This window comes from Aulonocara stuartgranti (genome assembly GCF_965226115.1).
Source record: "Aulonocara stuartgranti genome assembly, chromosome: 10".
Taxonomy (NCBI): Eukaryota; Metazoa; Chordata; class Actinopteri; order Cichliformes; family Cichlidae; genus Aulonocara; species Aulonocara stuartgranti.
In genome coordinates, this window is record NC_138946.1 from 15,371,920 (window position 1) to 15,392,607 (window position 20,688).

At 40.6% G+C, this 20,688-nt stretch overlaps 1 protein-coding gene across 1 annotated transcript; it reads right to left on the bottom strand.

Annotated features, from left to right (window-relative positions):
• unc119a2 (unc-119 lipid binding chaperone a2) lies at positions 1–20,578 on the bottom strand. The gene is made up of 5 exons (XM_082547874.1): positions 19,872–20,578; positions 4,813–4,926; positions 4,054–4,153; positions 3,791–3,963; positions 1–1,962 (listed from the first exon to the last, which is right to left on the bottom strand). The coding sequence occupies exons 1-5, from the start codon at positions 20,140–20,142 to the stop codon at positions 1,850–1,852; spliced, it is 771 nt and encodes a 256-aa protein (XP_082404000.1). The 5' UTR covers positions 20,143–20,578; the 3' UTR covers positions 1–1,849.
• Between the last annotated feature and the right edge of the window lie 110 nt (positions 20,579–20,688).

A 20,688-nucleotide genomic window follows, 5' to 3' on the forward strand; every position in this document is an offset into this window, starting at 1 on the left:
TATTTCAAAATCTTTTATTTTTACTTTTTTCAGTCACACCAACATTTGTATTGTCAAAAACTTCCCGAGTTCAAAATAATTTGCACGAGTCACAGTCATATATAAATCTGTTCTACATATCTGTATTACATTTTTGTTTAAAATAACATTCATGTTAATTGGCTTAATCTCTGATTAAGTCAAATCTGAGTCCCCTCCTGTTCATTTCACAACTATTATAAATGTTTCATACTTTGTCTGTTGTGCAGGATGAAATCAACAAAGCAGTGCCAGTTTGAATCAATCCATATCCACAATTTCCTCTGTTAATCTGAACACCCAGCAGGTACATTTGAGTAACTTTGATTCAGCTGGCCTGTTATTCATAGATTTGTGAGTGTTTGCAAATACGATGCAGTATCTGTCTAAATTAACTGCATTTTAAATTTAGACTCATTAAAATCATCAGTCACATAAACTAATATCAATCTCTAGTGCATCAAATTAGAGTGTGTGATGAGGGAAAGAAATGCAGGAAACTATGTGGTTGCTCTTGAGTCTCAGCACAAACAGACAAAAAGCACAGTGAGCATATTACAGTATGGAGCAATCCTGTGTTCGGATCACCATACTCGGGTCCAAATCGCTGGAATGTCTCTGAATGAAAACAATTTGACAGAAAATAAGATATTACAGGGAAAAAAAACTGAGAAAGAGAAAATATCCGCATCACACAAGACATGACGAGAACGACTGCAGGAAGAAACAACAGAATGGAAGAGATTTAAGGGTGACCTGTTCTTTAAGTAACTGCTGCTACATTCCTTATCCTTTCTTTTTTTGCAGAACATTTCAGGGTGAACATGAACATTTGCTAACCCATGTTTTCCTTTTCGTCTCTTTTGAAACTTCTGAAACACATAATTTGCACCTCTCTAAAGTTTTCTTTATCACTTAAACAACGAAACATGGGGCTGGAAGTACAGTTGAATTTTCACAGATGACAAAGTACATTTCATATCAGCTCAGCTTGTCTTTGTAAGTTTCCTGATTGTTGTAAAATGTTGTGCTTTGAGCAGATATAATAAACACAAGTCCTACTAAAACTAAAAGGAATAAAGGGACAGGGGGAGGGAATTATAAATACAAAATAACTACTTACTGCCTACTTTGTAGAATATGCACTAAACGGGTTTGGAAATCTATTTGAACTTTGCCAACCAGATGTTCATGTTATTGACATTTAAATCAATCATGCATCAAACTTATACACACAGACAATCATACAAAAGACACTAAAAGCAAGGGTAGACACACGCACATACAAACACACACACACATACAAAACACACAGACTCACTGAATCTGAGAACAGATTTCCAAAAGACTGTTTTTAAGTCCTAAAAACACGTTTTCAGACGCGTTTCTAAACCCTAAAATGTAAATAATTTCTACCAATAATTAAAGATTTTTTTCTTTTTTCACTTCATGACGTGGCTAGAGAGCAAAAACCATTTGATAATTCCTAAAAAGTTGCTTACTTGCAAGTTTATCATGTTACAAACACACTTTGTTACAGCGACGCCACACTGAGCTCTGTGCATCAGTGTGTGTGTGTGTTTCCTGTTAGGCTTTGATAAACCCAGATGTGCTTACACACACACACACACACTCTCACAGATTATAAGTGTCACATCTGTGTGGGCCTTTTCTTGACGGCATCCTCTCTGAAGGAAAAACAAAGAGGGAGAGGAAGAGATACAGGGAGAGGGACTGCAGGATCAACAGGACGTTAACCCCACACGTGTATTTTGATCGTCCCTCGGGTTTAGTCCATAACTCCGCTTGCTCTCCTGTTAGCGTGCCACCTCTACGTCCCGCCATTGTACGAGTAGTCTGCCTTGTTGTGCATCACCAACTTATTGTCCACAAAGTAGAAGCTGTCCGACTGTGTCTCATACGGGTGCAGGATCATCTCTCTGACTGCAAGCAGACAGAAAACATTGCAGCTTTTAGAAGACCGGCTCCTAATCTACTCTGGTCAGATCAGAACAGAAAATAATTTTAAAAAGTAAAAGCAACACCTTCATTGGGCCTATTATGCAACTGAATTGCTAAAAATTTTATAAAGTAGGTAGTTTTAAGAGAAAAAAAGTGTAAACCCAATGAGATGCATAGCTGTCATTCTAAAATGATTGAAAGAAGTAAACATAATGTGACTTTAATACATAAATAACTGGTAAATATGTATTCAAGACACACTGAGTTCACTTAATTCACTTGTTTGACTGACAAATATGCCCTGTAGTAAATTCACTATGTTGCTTACATTAAAACTGTGTCATTTACTTAGTTTATATGTCATTACAATACACGATAGGCTAAAGTATTTTTGAATGTTTTCTCCCCACCCAACTTAAGCTGACAATTAAATATCTGAGTAGCTACTCGATAAAGCTTCCTGAGCACCGAAGCTGTCAGGTACTTCCTGATTCTCAGGAAGCTTTGGTGGCTTCTTCTCTATTGCCACCATGAGGTTGCCAGTTGTAGTTTTGAGCAGGGCTGGACTGGTAATCTGGCATACCAGGCACTGGCCGACAGACCAGCGCACTGGCCAATGCCTGGTATTGCAGATTACAGCATTTTGGCCCACTCTTCTTTAGTTCATTGAGGTTTGAAGTCATTTGTTTTTTCACAGCTCTCTTAAAGTCCCACCACAGCATTTCTATGATTTTGATGTCTGGACTTTGACTGGGACTTTTTCCATCACTCTATTGCAAAGTTTCTGCTGTGCTCTGGATCGTTGTTCTGTTGCATGACCCAGTTTTTGCCAAGCTTCAGCTACCAGACAGATGGCCTCACATTTAAGTTAAGAGTACTTTGGTACAAACCCTTTATTGAACAAGATTTATGGACTTGTTTTGTAAAAAAATAAATAAATAAAAAAAACCCAACCCAAAATTGGGTCTGTGGCTCAAATTGGTTGAGGAGTATGGATTTTTTTGCCCATGTTCAGACAGCAGTGCCTCGTAAAAGCCTTGTGCTACCGTGAAAGAGTCTGAGATGCTGCTCTTGGGTTCTCTGTAGTTTATCTAAGCATTGCACCTTGTGGTAAATATGCTGGGACATCCACGCCTGGGAAGATTAGCAAGTCCCTTGAATGTTTTCCACATGTAAATATACTTTCTCACTTCTGAATGATGGACTTCAGATGATGACTTGGAAATGACCTTAAAACTCTTTCCCAGACTGATGAGTAGCAACAACTTTTTCTCAGATATTATTGCTGATTTCCTCCTTGGCATTGCGCAAACACACACCTGATTGCCCCAAGCCTGCAAACTGTCAAAACCTCTGCTTTTATAGAGGTGCTAATACTTGCAGTTCATCAGTTATTCAAGTGCATTTTTTTATAAGCACTTGGCTTCTCCTTGCCCTATTAATCCTCGTGGAACTTCTTACTTGATTAAGACCTGCTAAGGACCAGATGATTTTCTATGATATATATATAAAGCCTTAAAAGTTCAGTTTAATTTATATAGTGCCAAATGACAACAATAGTTGTCTCAAGGTGATTTATATTGTAAGGTAAAGATGCTGGAATAATAGAAAGAAAATAGAGAAAACCCCAACAATCATATGACTCCCTTTGAGCAAATGCTTTGGCAACAGTGGGATGGAAAAACTCCCTTTTAACAGGAAGAAACCTCCAGTAACCCCAGGCTCAGGGAGGTTCAGAAAGAAGGTAAACAGCATGTGTGCATGCTGTTTGTTCCACAAGACCTATATTCTAGTGGGTGCACAGACTTACTGATGTCTTCAGACAGAGGTGGGAACTCGTAGATGTGTTCACAGGTGTTCTTGCTGCTGGGCATGCAGAAGCCAAACTCAAAGTCAAAACTCTTGAGCAACTTCTCTCTGAAATAGTGCCTCTCAATCATCCTGAAATTCTCTATCGGTCTGTCTCCGACTGTGAACTCAACACTGGAAGGAAAAACATACACAGACAAGGTTCAATCTTTCCTTTGTTAACCGTGTCCTTGTCAATAAAGATTCACACACATTCTCACTTACGTGGCTCCAACTTGCCGCAGTCGGAGAAACGCAGGGGTGAACTGGTAACGGACGAATCGGCCGGCATTTGGGTCAATATCCCTCTTCTCACTTCCTTTATCTGAAGTGAAGACCAGTTTGCATGGAGCAGATTAAAGTACAAGATAAACCTTCGTAGATGGAAGCCTAATAGAAATGGCAGATTTATATTGTGCTGGATGGCACCAAGTAGGAAAAATGTATTTATTTGGTGAAGAAAAAGGACAGATTTGCTTTCCTAAAGCATCTTATAATTTTTGTTGTCTTCCTTCAATTTGAGCCCTACTTTTGTAGCTTAGTTCCTCTAAAAGGATGGGCTGTGGTTGACTCTGTTTTTAGAGGTAAATAGACCAAATCACTACTCAAACTACAGAAAGTACAAAACACATTATCAACCCCTCCTGCAACGCTCTCACTTTGAAATCTCCTAATGTAAAGAATATTTATTATATATATTATTGTATTTAACAACAACTATAACGTAATGTCTCCCGTGAGCTGCTGATTGGAAGCTGGTGAATAAACAATATCGATTTCTATTTGATTAATTAGCTCACAACAGTCATATTCAAAGGGATTATAGAGCTGTAGCTACAATATAGTGTATTCCAAACAATTTCTTAAATATTTATGTAGTGTTTGAAACTCATACGCTTTACAGCATTTCATGATGGAAATTTCTCTTTTTTTTAATAAATAGTTGACAATGAAATATATGAATGCAGAAGACAGAAGACTGACCTGTAGACGGGGGTTTGGTGATTTCAAACAGCACTGTGCCGGTCTCCATATCTCTGATCTTGAACCTGGTGAAGTCGATGTTGTAAATGTTCTCCTCTGGGCTACACAAATAATCTGAGAGGGGGAGAGGAAGGAGGTAAAATAGTTATAGATTAGACACAAAAATGAGAGTTTGCAGGAAGTTTACTCCCTACTAAATACATCTTAAGGAAATAAGTATGTCTGGGTATTGAAAATCAATACCTTTTGAGACTCAGCAAGCAGAGAGTATTAAAAATTCACAAATAGCAATGGAAGGGGAGGACAGATTGTGTGTTTCCTCATCTTATTTAGGAGTAAAAGGTTATTTTAATCAACCTGAAACCTCCAAGGCAGTAAAACAAAATCAGTGTAGAAGTGCAAAAAAAGCAGTCTGCTGGTCTTCACAGGTCAAGTTGAGTTTGTCTCTAAAACCACAGAGAACTTTAGAACAGAGAAAAGGGCGTTTGCTGCCTGGTACAAAACCGCTTCCGTCTCATTTTCAACTTTCCAATTAAGGTTAAGCAGTAAGCAACATGACTGCTGACTGACACAAGAGGCTGTGGCTGGTAAATGTTTGTTAGGCGTCACGTCCACTGTTTGTGATGTGCCTTTTGGAGAATTGGTGCATAACTGTAAACACTAAACATTTAGTCTTTTAATAATAACTAGGACTCCCACAGTCAGCCAGGTGTAATCTCAAGTGTTTTATTAGAGCCATTTCTCCATGAATACACAACTGAAAGGGATCATTTACAAGAGCTCGGTTTCTACTTATTAGCAACTGACTAATGTCTTAAAAAACTATCTTGCATTGTTGGCACAAATCCTGATGAAAAACTGTTAGAGGAGCCACTTCCTCACAATTGCACAAGCACCCAGTAAGAAAGAGAAGTGAGTTATTTTTATTCCCTTAATCCTTCCTGCCCTTACCAGGCAGTGTCAGTGCTTATTAGACTTCCCCAGCAGAGCAGACACTTCCTGCTTCCTGGCTGATCTGATACCACGGGAAGGCGAAACTGTAACATCTACCTATCGGCTGCATGTATGATGAGGGGAATTTTTTTAATGGATGGGTCATTGAAGGCCCGAGGAGCCAAAACAGAAACCCAGAGTTAGAGCAGGGCGATATGGCCAAAAATATTTATCACGATATATATTTGAAAATTTGCGATAACGATATAACTGACGATATATTTGATGCGAGACAAAATACAACTCCACAACATTAATAGCGCAAAAAGACAACCTTTCATTTATTTTCACTTAAACAAGAAGCTGGTTTTTATGTACATTAAAGCTTTATAAAAATGTAACAGTGCAAATGCAAATTCCTTGCTGAAAGTTTAACCAAAAGGCATTTCCAGTAGAAATGGGCTGACATATCCTGAGCATAACCATGTATAATATCCACTGAAGTTAAAAAGAGGTGCTTTGCAACATTAAACTGCAGTGTGCAGTACGTATTTTTTGGACCATAAGGTGCACGGGATTATAAGGCACATTAAGCGAAACAAAGCAGTCCGATAAATCAAACTTTATTAAACTCATTCTTCTTGCTTCCTCCACTTCTGTACCATTGATTCATTAATGTTGAATTCTCTGGCAGCTGCTCTATTCCCATGTTGTTGCAGTATACTAATGACTAACCTCGTATTGTGGATGGATTATCTCAGTTGTTCTCCTGACAGAAGTTTGGTCCGTTTACAGCATCCTGCCATGCGATTGCATTTGTCTCTAACTATCAGGAACTTTAACGTTAACTTTTATAAGTGGAAAAGTGTTAGTGTTTGTCCTCCAGCTTCACTGTTTATGTTATGCTAACATAGCTGTGTCGCTAGCGATCACGTAGCACATCATTATATACCAGCTAGCCCAACTTCAGTAACCCTACAAACGTCACTGCTGTTTAGTTTCCTGTCTTCATTTATGTTGGAAGTGATAGCAGAGCTGTACGTTTGAATTTTTTTCAGAAATCTTTCAGTCAGAACATGCAATATCATGCTTAGGTAACTAGTGAAACTAGCGAGCTAACTTCCGCTAGCTTCCTGCTAACTTCTAAATCCGTTAAATGTAATACATTTTGTTTTCATGGATGCCTGGAAGTTAAACTTTATAGTTACACCTGGTAAAGTAGCAATGCTGATCGTTTTATTAAAGATGAAAGAATTGAGACAGTTTTTAACTCTCAGTGATGCTGCAGTGTTGTTTGACCTGAAGCATACGGAGTTTAGGACCCAAATTACTCCCAGATTTAAGAGCATCTTAGTCCGACAAATACGACAATAACAACGGCCGCTTGCATGTTCTGCAAAAAAATGTGCTTTGTTGTGTATCTGACGGACAAACACCAAACCAGTTCCACATCACTGAAGTTGCACCATTTTTACAAACCAATTCTGGTTCATCTGTTTCACTCAACAACCGGCCATGTGCATATGAAAACAAAGGCACTGCGCATGCGCGTTTTACTCCCATTCTATCGCGATATTTCATTTTCCTATCGTTGCCTAACATTATACCGGTATTACCGTGAACGGTATAATATGGCCCAGCCCTACCCAGAGTCACACAGCAAGTTTAAAAGATGTCACAGTGTTTGCCTTGTTTGATCTTAACAGATCGGCACTTGTCGCTGTATGTTCTGCAGTTTCTCTTGATGGGCATGCTCTTTTCACACGCACACATACACACACACACACACAAACATGCACACATACTCATCTGCTGTGTCAGCTGACGATAAGCCAACCACATCTGCCTGCTCAAATCTGCAGTGAAACAGTGGGGACACTGCTGCTGCCTCGGGGATGATTAATCGCTGAAGAGGCAGCTCTGACTGACCAATCAGCCCACCAGCTGTTCTTCATAACACACTGACAGCTAGAAATGCCGGATATCTCCAACACCAAATAACACATCTGAGGTCAGTGTGCTTCCACTCAAAGTTTAGGCAGTATGAGTTGAATTCAATTAAATTCTATTCAATTTAAATAGCATCAAATCACAACAACAGTCGCCTCAAGGCGCCTTATATTGTAATGTAGACCCTACAATAATACATTCAGAGAAAAACCCAACAATCCTGACCCCTTATGAACGAGCACTTTGGCGACAGCGGGAAGGAAAAACTCCCTTTTAACAGGAAGAAACCTCTGGCAAAACCAGGCTCAGGGAGGGGCGGCCATCTTCTGCGACCGGTTGGGGTGAGAGGAGGAAGACAGGGACAATAGAATAGCAGGACCACAGCTACATAGCCTGCTGTAAGCTGCAGAAATCAGGTGGTATTTTTGACTAATAACTCCTTGCTTGAGGTGGCTGTAGGACAGTAGTTCTAAGTCACAAACAGCAGATAGACTCAGTGCGCCTGTTTCCCACCAACATGGTGCCTCCGAGCAGCAGGGCCGGCTCACTGTCAGCGGACACCAGAGTTGTGCCTAAACTCTGGTTTCCACACAACCAGAGCTATGTTTAAACCAAACATACCAAAAAGCATTTCTTTAAACAGAAACAATGGCGCACTGAATGCTGCTTCATGTTACACAGATGTTACACCTGTGGTAGGTGAGTCACTGTGTGTATTGTCTTATAATGCTAATTCCGAGCATAACTTCGGTAATGCTTCTGACTGAATGAGCAACAACCTACAAAAAAAAAAAACAGTTGTTGGACATTGTTTTCAGGTCTGAAGGTCTTTCAAAGTTTTTCTTTAGACATTGGCTGCTTTCTCAATCATTTTTTGTCCAGTCCTTGCACCTGACCATTTCTAGAAGAATGCAGTTTTGTGTTGTTTTATAGGCCACTTCACACCGACCTATGAATCATTTAAGCATAAAAAAAGCACCTAACTCAAAGGATGAAGCAGTGTTCTGTCTGCAAAACGGGCAATTTAGCTCACAGCCAAATTGATGCCTTTATTTGCTCCCATTTCTGTAGCCAAAGATAACAATTTGACGACATAAAACGTAGTTATCAGATGAAAACTTGGCATGTTTCAGAGGCCGTGTGTCCTCATAAAAATGAGGAAACTGGACAAGTGGAGGACAACAGAAGCAGAGACAGTGACAGGTGATACCAAACACGCTGCCAATGCATTAAAATCTTACCTTATATAATGTCTTTCAATGTATCTTTGCACGTTTTAATAAATCGTTGGACCTATTTCCCATTTTCCTATCCAGCTGTGAAGGAATGAGGGTGGCTCACAACTGTAGTGTAAAAAAACACAAAAATGAAGAGTGAAAGAAAATAGATTTCGAACTGACGTTTAACAAGTTGCCCCACATAAAAGAATCGAGTAGGAAATAATCAACCAAAAATAACCTACATATTAACTAGTAGCTTAGTAGTAGTTCACCAGTGTGACTTCATGGTGAATGTACCTGGTTTAACGTGTTGGCCTGGAGCAGTCAGGATGAGAACTTTACTGAGCAGGAGCCCGAGAGTCTGTTTATTTCAACGTTAATCCCAAATGGAGGATTATTCACAATGCACCCCCGTGTGTTATTCCTCATGTTTATGTATGAAGCATCCCCCAAAGAAGAGCCTCACCCCCAAGTCGCAGCATGTTGTCAACTGCATTTACTGCATGCGGTGAGCGCGCCTGACAGAGTTGACGTTATTCACTGTGACACTGTGATGCCTTTGCTACTCTGTCAGTCTGAATGCTGAGGTCGGCTCTTCTAAACACATCAACTCTGCATACCCGGCTTCATTTAGTACCACACAACACCTGACCATCCAAACCGCCTCAACACACAGACATGAAACAGTCACACTAGCATAAACATTCCCAGCAACCACATAATTTTATTTAATAACATGCAATATTTGTGCCTGCAAGGTGTGGGATTTTTATTAGCAGATCTGCATTTGTGTGTCTGTGTGTGTGCTGCACACATGTATAATGTAGTCTGTTGTGCCACAGCTGGTGTTGTCCTTGTCCTTTTGCTAACCTACTGCTAATAGTTACCTTTGAGCCTCCTAATTAAGTCCCATGAGGACAATGAGGCTGAAAGCAAGACAATGGATTTGTTGTGTGAGACTGTCTGTGGCTCAGTGTCCTTTCACAAGTGTACGATCTCACTTTGCCTTAAACACACACAGACACCAACACACACAGAGCCATCTGAGGTTAACTTGCTCCCAGAAAGAAACGAAGCTGCCAGCAGACTTCAGTTTTTCACTGCCAGCTCTTCTTCTGGGCTGTGAACACCTCCAGACAGAGCATGTCCCAAGCTTTTAGAGTTTGTGCGTATGTGCGTTTGTGCGACTGATCAAATTTAAGTGAATTCAAAGCGTGAAGTGAAGTGGTCACCGCAGTCAACACTGAATTATGGTACGTGCTGAAGATGACAAAAACCTTAACCATTGAGTGCTCGCTCTGCTGCTGGGAACAGGAAACTCATCTGAAAACCACTTCTCAAACTTAAATGTCAGCTGCTTTTAACAAAATCCTCAAGTAGCTTCTCACTTCACGTCCTTCACAAAACAAAAGTTTGCTGATCAGAGCGTTCAGTGCCTTATTCCCACTTCTTATAGGTGCATCTTATTCGTGCACATGAATGATGCCTCGTGCTGATATTAAAGTATGTCCTCATGTTATTTTACAGCTTCGCTGCACACATGAATACTAGAAAAGATACACACAGTGAACAGGCTCTGTTTGGATGATGAAGTATTTCCTTTCATTTGTTCACCAGCCCACATTTTAGGAATCGTGGGTTTAAAGGGGATCTATCAACTTCATTTTCAGATCTATCTTTTTATTCTTGGACTCTTGTAGAAAAACTTTGTATGGAACAATGCTCATTGATCATATACTGCCCTTCAGTTCAACCCAATCCATACCAAGCCATTAAGCTAATTTTCTTCTCTCTTCAGGCCAACTTTGCTCTGATTGGATACCACTTCAGAATCAGAATCAGAATCAGAATGGGGTTTATTGCCAAATGTTGAGCAGGTTTACAACATTAGGAAATTGCTGCAAATATACTTGCAAATATTAAGTTTGACCAGCAGGTGGGTGGGGCTTTCATGTTCACATATTAAGGATATTTGCTCTCCAATATTAAAGAGAACAAATTAGAGCATTTAGAGCAGTCTGAAGCCTCAGACTCAAGAAAAAGAAAAAAGGCTGTAGAGGAAGAGCTGAGCTGTGATTTTCACCCACTTGCAGGGTTAGCTAACATAAAGGAAATGCTGACTCAGTCTTTGGTCAGAGGAGTCTGAAGTGGCACTTCATTTACTGGAATGATTTGTCAAAAATATGCATGTGTCAAAATGTTATCTACTATTTGAGTTACATCAAATTACTGTAAACAGTTTATCTTTATCTTTTTCTTAATTTACTGGCCAAAATACTTCTAATGTCCCTCCCTCCAAAATTCAAGCTGTGTTAAGGCATGGTAAGGTTAACATTTACCAGGCCACCTGCCCTACAGGTAAACATGAAAAGACACCAAAACCAGAGAGAGAAAAAAGCAAGCAGGGGGTGGAAACAACTGCATCAGAGAGCAGCAACAGATCCAAGAAAGAGTTGGCCCTCAGGGAGTGAGGAAACCTCACACCCCCAGAGAGTTTTCCATTAAATATCCTCACAGGTGGGCCCGGTTGTGCCAGAAAGGTTTAATGATGGATAAAGGAAAAATGCAATAATTTAAAGCAGCATCTTCATAAAAACAAAATAAATAAACAGAGTCTGTGACGCTGCTACTCTTTCAAAAGAGGAGGTAAATATCTTAATAAAAGCCTTTAAAGCTACACACACACACACACACACACACACACACACACACAGAAAAAGATGCCTTCTACAGTAAACCAGAAAAGTGCTCCAAATTTAATAATTTTAACTTAAGGTGATTTCAGATATCTGTCCTCCTGAACATTCCCTGCAGAGATCAGCAGCTCCGAGTCGGACTGGGTCAGGTTCACAGTTCAACACATACTGCGCCATGTGGCCCAATTACACCAAAATAAACAGTTCTGAGCTTGTTTTAGCTGTTCACCCAGTTAACACTGGGACAGAACAAATTTAAGGAACCTTCCAGTATCAGTGGCACATAAAAAGGCTCATAAACACAACAGCTGAACCTAATAATGGTATCTAGTTCAGCGTGTCCCTCTTTAGATGCTGATGGATCGCTCCAGTTTATGTTTTTTCTTTACCCTTGCTCATTAAACAGCACTTAAACAGCACCGTTAAACTGAAATACCTTTTCCTGTAAATGACAGCAAAAAATGTCACAACAAAAAAACTGACAAATTTAAAAACTTAGGCAATAGATAATGATTTCAATGATTGATCAACAAAACGAAAAAGAAGAAGAAGCTCAAAGAGCATGCAAACAGGCCTGTTTAATGTGTCATTGTTGGTCATGTGACAAATGTCATATCATCTCTCAGAGAACGAGTGTTGAGAAATTGTGCAACAGCTGAAGGGGGGGAAGACTTTCTCATCATGTGTTGCTGCTTGTTTCACTGACAGACCACAGAGGCCACATAAAAAAACATGAAGAGGAAAAACCTTTAAACTTGTGGCTGACCTGACCTAAAAGTAAGACTCTGAACCAGAACCAGCCTGAACTTTAAATACTGCATGAACAGAGATGCATTCGTTGTCTGCACAGTGCATCTGCACAGCAATGATTATTAGATCAAAATAGTCAAAAACTAACTGCTTACTTTCTTCCTTTTTTGGGTGACATGCTAGATATAAATATTCGAAAAGCTACATTTTATTTGTCTTTAAAGTTTTACATTTTATAAAAGAAATTTTTTTCTTAAAAAGCTTTTGCCATAAAAAATATCGGGCATCATCCTGCACTTAGAGTACATAATAATACATGTGAATGCCAAAGAAAATGACAGCAACCTCTTTGTATTCTAGTGAGCAGCAATCTGCCGGTTACGTAGGTGGGATGAGGAAGGCACTTAAGCCCAACTCAGCTCACATGGACTAATCCGGTTTAGTTACTCGTATGAAGGCAAATCCAACTAATCATTAGAGAGAGGGGGCAGGGCTGAAACTGTGTGTGTGTGAGAGAGAGAGATTGGGGTGACAAAGCAGGTGTGCTGTAAGGACAGTGAAGAGAAAGGCAGGAAGAGACGAGTGGCTAAAGAGACTGCAGATGTTGAATGACCAGAACCTGCAATGTGATGATAAAAGATGTGAAGCTAGAGGAAGAAGATGTGCTAAAGTGACATGTCATCATTACTCAGTCTGAGGGACAGAGGTTATTGGAAATGTGTAAAGTATGTCTACAGTACTGTGTGATGAGCAGATGAGCAGTATCTCTAAGTTACTTACTTTAAAAAAATAAGAAAACCTCCAGTAAAGAATTGACACAGGACCTGAGAGATACATCTGGCCCCTCAGCTGATCCTCTACTGTTCACCCTCATCAGAAAATAGTCTCAGCTGAAGGATGTCTGTCAAGAAGCCATTCTTAATGGAGGGAAACAGGGAGAAAAGGCTGAGGTTTGCCATTACACAAGAACTGGACCTAAAATCAGTATAAACAGGTCTGATGGAGGTATGAATCCAAATGTGAAATTTTTATTCCTTACATAATGTGCACATTTATCATCATTAGTATGTATGGAGGATATCAAGAGAGAGCTACAACATTGAGTGTCTCCAGACTGTAAAACACACTGGAGGCTCCGCCATGGTTTGGGACTGCAGTTTAGCCAGTGGTGTTGGGGATCTTGTCAAAATCAATGAAAAAATACCATCAAATTTTCATCCACCAGGCATCTGGAAAACACGTGACTGGCAACAGCTTTATTTTTCAGCACGACAATGACTAGAAACACACTGCTGGTGCAGTAAAAGCATGTCTGGATAGACAAACACACAGTGGAACACTATCAGTCATGGATTGGTCTCCCCAGAGCCCAGATATCAGCAATATTGAAGCAGAGAAGAAGCAAAGAAGAGCTCTGAATGTCCTTCAAGAGGCCTGGAGAACTATTACTGAAGACTACTTAATGAAATAAAAGGAAAAACCCACTAAGAGTTCAGGCTGTGTTAAAGAATTAAGGTGGTCATAGCTGTCATATTCAATTGTACAACCTCGGCACTTATTTCCCATTTTATTATACTAAATAAAATGCATTTTATATATGTAGTATTTACAAAAACATTGTACTACATTGTAGTAAACATAAGTGAGCCATGTTGTTCATATCTTACAACCTTGATAACAGTGTGATTAAAGATATTTAAACATAATCTGGTCTTCCCAGGGACGGTAGATGTAAACGAGATTAATTTTGCTAAAAGTCTGTAAAAAGTTCATTTAACTTTATAGTACGGAAGATTTAACTGCATCCCACCTGCACCGATGCACTGTTAAAATAGTACAAACCAAAAGACTAAGGTGGGTTGTTTATGCTCTGACTGTTTAACAGAGCTTGTGGGTTATAAAAACGTTTATTCAAATCATACCTCGGTCACACCTCACAGGTCACAGGTCGGTTCACACGGTCATATTTCTGTGACTGCTTCTGTCAAATGTCAGTGCAGTCAGTCCTCTTAAGATAGTCAGGAAGTTATACTTATTAAACCACTTTAGTGCTATCGATGAGTATGAATGAACATCACAGCAGAGAGCTGACCAATGGCTCAATGGCTCCAAGTTGTCTGTATAAGAAACCCTAACACTACATTCAACCCATCATCCACTCATCCTCTAGGAAGGACTGTATCCTACAGTTTGACTAACTCAAGTCATTTGACATTGGCAGTCTTTATTTTGTGTTGGAGAGACACTCAAACGAAAACCTGCAGCAAGTGGGGAAGTGGTTCACATGCTGCAATTCCACTTCACTGAGTTTGGAGTGCAGAAAACGTCAGATCGTTACTGGCTGCAGAATTGAAGGTCATCCAGAGGATGAGACAGCGACCAATGCTCCAGAACTATCGCTCGGGTTTCTGTGAAAAAGTTCCTGTCATATTCAATTTTGGCAGAGACAAAGTTCATAAAATTGTATTATTTAATCTTACAGTTAAAAAAATTAAATCCATGTCATTTTCTTCTACTCATTCAGTTCAAGGTCATAGTTGGGCTTGAGCCTATCCCCAGCTGTCACTGGGCAAGACTCAGGATACACCCTGGGCAGGTTGCCAAACTATTGCAGGCTAACACAGAGAGACAGATAACCATTTGCATTATTGGTCAATTTAGAACCCCCAGATAACCTAACATGCACGCCTTTGGACTGGGGTAGGAAGCTGAAGCCCCAGCAGAACGTAGCGAGCATGCAAACGTCACCCAAGCCAGTCACTGGAATCAAACCCAGGACCTGCTTGTTGTGAGGATATGTTGCTAACCACCACCCCACTATGCCACCCTTAAAAAGAACTCATGTGTACATAAGCCCCAACATGCACAAAGACTTGAAATCCAGCCACAGGCGTTTAAATTCTTTTTATGATTTATTAGGAAATAGATGAGTAGTTATTAACCACAATGATGCACTATAAGCTGTCCAAATCACCCAATCTTTCCTATGCAGATCACTTTCTTAATTAGCTGTTTGATCAGAACAAGCTTCTTATTTTGTTTGTCCATCAGACCAAAATCATCAAATGCTCAATTTACCATAATATGATAAAGTCAAGCAGCAAAATCATCCCATCTGAGAAGCTGGAAACAGAACGTTAGAAGCAGCACAATAGACTGTTTTCTTACTAGAGTTATGATTCTAGTCCTGTAGAGTCATTAAAAATATATTCTTGTGGTTATTATCAAAAAAACTGGGGGGCAGAAAAGCCTTTGAGGAAGTTCACAAAGACTCCAAGCAGCACCTGAGCATTTGCTAACCCCCTTTAATAACATGTGTATGAGCATTAAATCCACTCTGTAAAATATCAATAAATATAGAGGAGGTTGGGTGTGGAGAGCTGAGGTAACGGACGCTGTTTACAGGAGTATAATCATCGGAGTAACAATGGTGTCAGTGTTTTAATGCCTGTGCTATTGAGCTGCCCAAATGTGAAACAGCTGATGCCAATCAGCTAAAACAAGCTTATCCGCACTGAACTAATGCTCTGCACGGTCACACTGCCACTGCTAAACTCAAAGCAAATACTCACTCCAGTCGGCATGACTGGTTTATGTTGTTTAGTATCATCCACGTCATCTAATAACCAAAAAGAAATTAAAATAAGTGAAGACATTTCTGCAGCTATTTAGGAAGTTTTTCCACTACATTGTTTGCACTCACCAAACTGAAGCAGTCCATAAACTTAAAACTCAAAGTTTAATACTTTTGTAACAGCCAAAACAATTAGTGTGAAGTTTCAATAATTGTATCAACAAACACTTAATTATGTTGGAAAAATACAGCAGATATACCTCAGGCCTCTCAGGGTTCTTATCTATATCAAATATGGTGGTTGTCTAGCAACCAAAGTTTATGCACCTTCAACACCAGTGTCTTTTTAATTTCACAATAGTAACAACTTCTTTATATACACAAAACTTTCAATGCGCGTGACGTATTTGACATAACTGTATCGCCTAGCAACCACATAATAACATTAGCCTGTTAATATGTGGTTGTACTTGTAGCATTAATGCACCTATAACACATTACAAAAGCACAATTTTAATTTAACTTTCTTTATGTGTGACACTATCTGTGTTGCCTGGCAACCACAGACATGGCATGGGTGTGTACTAGATTTAATAAACTGTAACATTATGCAGTTGCTGCTTCTGTGTAATAACAACTCGCTGCCTTTCTTTGTGACTTTGGGTTCTGGGTTACTTTGATAAACTGTTTTTTTGTATGCAGTGTCGTCACAGAAGTGCCAAAAACTGCAGTTTCTCCAATGGCCACTTGAGGCCTTAAAAGCAAGTCAGTCCTCATAGACACCTAGGTTAAACTGCCCCACCTACAGCAATAACGTGTTCACATTTATAGCAATTTGTCCCCATTCATAACAACTACATATTGGTGATACATCTACATGTATCACCAACATGTACCAACAAGATGAAATAAAGTGTGTTAAAACTGTTGCTGCACTTTTAAGAGAAACATCTTTACATTACAATATCCTGGTGTGAAGTGTGGCCAATCTAAGATGCATGTGCTTCAGTTTCAGTGAGTTTATTTCTAATTTGAATAAGTCTGTTTGTGCATTACACCCAGTAACTTTCTGGATCTTGATTGCTGGCATTGCACAGTAATTTAGCATGTCACCCTCTCATGAAAAGCCTCCCTCTAAAAAACTAAGAAGGAGGCTAAATGTTAACATTAAAGTGTTGAAATACAGAGACCAGAAATGTATGTTGGTGGCTGCAACATTTTATTAACTTCTTATTAAGTTCCAATAAGAAGTTTCATCACTTAATAACTGACAATTTAAGAAATGTATATTCTCTCTCCCTTTTTTTTACACTGCAAAAATAATAATTAAGAAATACAGCATTTTGATTCCCAATGATATACAAAGAAATGCAGCAAATCCTCTCATATAAGAAGCTGGGAAAGAGAATACTGGGCAGTTTTTCAGTATGTTTGCTGCAAAATGATGTGTTTTTTCAATTGTTTTCAGAGCTAAACAAAACAACAGAAATAGCAGTTAGCTGCTTCCCCATGAGACACAAAACACAATCACAATGTCAGCAGGGGGGCCTTTCTTACCGCTCTGAGGCTCCATGCTGACTCGACGGATTAAGTTTAGGACTCGGTTAAGAACAAAATCAGGATCAAATCAGTCAACTGGGTAGAAAGCCCGTTCTGTCTATGCAAATCCCAATCAGTCTCAGCAGCTTGCTTTGATTATGAATGGAGGGCAAAACGATTAGTGACATCTTTACGCTGCAAAAAAAAAAGCTACAAACTGAAGTTTCCCCTCGTGGGATGTCAGAGCTCCAAACAGGTTCAAACCACTCAATAACAACAAGAACAACAAAAACCTCTTTAACTCAAGACTGTTGTTAAATCTGGCTTGCCACTTAGAGAGGGACTTAATTTCAGCCACTAACAATCTGCAGCAGCAGAAAAAAATAGTGACAAGTCACAAAACAACAGAAGGGCCTCGGTGGCTCTGACATCTCAGGAGAGCACAGGATGTCTCCTGCTTGGTTTGACCACCAAAAACGAGGCCAAGCAAGCGTGAGTGTACGCATATCCAATTCTGTCCGTACAATCCATCACCTACACTGTTTAACATGGGAGAGGGGGCGAGGAGAGCAAGGAGGAAGTGTGTGGGAGAAGAGAGATGATGCACGCTCCGCTGGCTGTAACCAAGGGGAGATGCTTCACGTTGCTGTAGTGACTCAAGCGTGTATCCACGTTGCTGTGGTGATTCACACATGCCTCCTCTTGCCTCCAGCTATGACGCTGCGAGATAGGAAAGTGAGTTTCCAAGACCATAACGGGGTCCGGCGTGGGAGTCAGAATCATTATGGTGCTCGCCTACGTGTCCCTGTGCAGCAACACATCACACACTCACTTATGGGATCACAGACTTGCCGATTAAAAACACAAAGATGCGCACACGTGTTCTCGATGAAGTCAAAACAAAGCTGAAATTACCCTAGTGTGTGTCTAATAATAGACTGCATAATGGACAATTAGAGAAACTACTAGAGTTTTCGATGGCTGTGAGCAAGATGAGCTAAAGGATGTTCCCAAAGCTCAGTAAGCTGTGATTATATTGGATTGGACAAGCAAAGACCCATTCATCATTACAGCTTTATCGTCCTCTGTTAATCTCATGCGAAACAAGAAAATAAGGAAAAGTAAAGCAGGGAATGAAGACAGGTGGAGGTTCCTCCGCTGTAGGAATATTTTTGAGAGAAGTGGAATGACAAGCGCTCACTGTATTGCTTGTGGCATCTCACGGGTGCATGTGAAATGAAAGCTTTCAGAGAAATAGAGAAGAACTGAACATGCAGAGGTGAGCCTAAAAATCCCCATGCAAGTTTCAAAATAGCAGTGAAAACATCCCACAGAGCATTTGCATGTTATCACACTCAGTATGTAATGCAAGTATGTTGTGTAAGTGAGGTATTACACTGGCCTTCAAATAGTCAAATGTCCCGCTGCCACCTGTTAGCTAACTAATAATAAATGTAGGAGTTCTTGTGAACATAAGAGCTTCCTGCCTGCTTCTCGGATGTTTAGAGGTGTGACATAATTAAAAAAAAACAGATGCATTAAGTAATAGGCTAATGTCATAAGCAGATTTCTCATCAGAAGGTTATGAAAAGGAACAAGCACATGAGTTTAAAAGTACCTAAAGAGACTAACATCTAACAGTAGGCGAATGTGACTACAGAGAGTCGATCATGATGTTTCCTGCATTTATAAACTGGCTTCAGCTTAAACAGCAAAATACTCCCTTCACACACTCATTACAGTGCTAGCAATAGGGATAGCTTATTATAACAAGTGTATTTATATAGTTTTCATACTTCTTTTTAAGCTTGTTTGTTATAGCATATTCACATTTTGCAACTTGTACACTGGCATGGGATATTTTTTCTTTGCCTCCTGTTTTATTTACATGTTTACTGAAGCAGAGGAACCACACAGACTGCTTTGAATGATGACCCCTGGGTCACCCAAACGTCTCCAGCTAAGACGCCCTGCTTAATTTAACAGAGATTAAAATGCAGAGTGGGTCGTCCAGTCTTTCTTTTGATCCCGGTTCAACATCTTCACTTGCACGCTGTCTGCATGCACCACATCATTCACCCACCTCCACTGCTTAACCTCCACATTACAGTGGTGGGCTTGCACCTCCACAGGTCGCAGGACTGAGATGCCATCAGAGAGAGCTGAATGCTCCTCTGCGCACAAATTGTCAAAAAACGTACACCAGCAGCTCAGTGGAGAGTGGAACTCCAGTGACGCTTTATCAATAACGCTTATTCAATAGGGCCTGTATGGATTACATAAATAAGGGGACACGATAATGACGTGATGCATGACTCATACAAGAGCACCTTTGTCCCCCTTTTCCCACTCACCTACCAACACAAGCAGCAGCAGCAGCAGCAGCACTGAACTTACTCTCTGTGATCTTCTGCAAGCCAAGAACATCCTCCGGAGTGATCACAGTGCTGGCGAGCAGTTGCTCCTCGGTGGTCACCGGGACCCCCACGTCGGTCGAGTTGCAGCCTTTCTTCACTTTCATCGCCGCCGTCTGCTTGGGGCTGCCGTTACTGGTGCTGTCTGTGCCGCTGTCGGTGCCTCCGGCGTCTCTGGCTGGATTACTACCGGCGGGCTTCTTAGCGCTTGATGGGTCCTGGCTGTTGCCTCTGCTGGTGCAAGAATAGCTCATTCTCCGCTCCTCCTCCCCCCTCTCCTAACCCAGGGCTTCCAAGATAGCTACAAAACAGTTGCCTCCCTCCTCTCCCTCCCTCACCGAAAGATGCAGAGTTGCTGCCTGTTATCCGGTGCTTAATTCAAATCCGCTTCGTCTTTCCCACAGCCTGTCTCTGCAGACGGAGTGTCGTGTGCGAAATGTGCCCCGGCTGTCTTCCTGCTCCAGCGCAATACGTGCGGAGAGCGAGCTGTCCTCCACAGCGTCAAACGCAGTTTGTGTTCTGTCAAGTGAAGCTGGACGTTTGTGGGAAAATCTGCTGGGTTTGAAATTAAAAGAGGCGGCAGATGGCTGTTGCCGTTGACGAGGTGGAGGAGGAGGGGAGAGAGAGCGTCTCAGTGGCGCAGAGACCGGCTGGTGCTTCTGCGCACAGTCTGCGCTACAACCGAGTTTTGCGCGCGGCAATCAGCGCGACAAACAGCTGATTGATATAAAACGTCTCCGATATTTGCAGCTAGTGAGGTGATTATTTGTTGATGGCGCAGGGGAGATATTAACCGAACA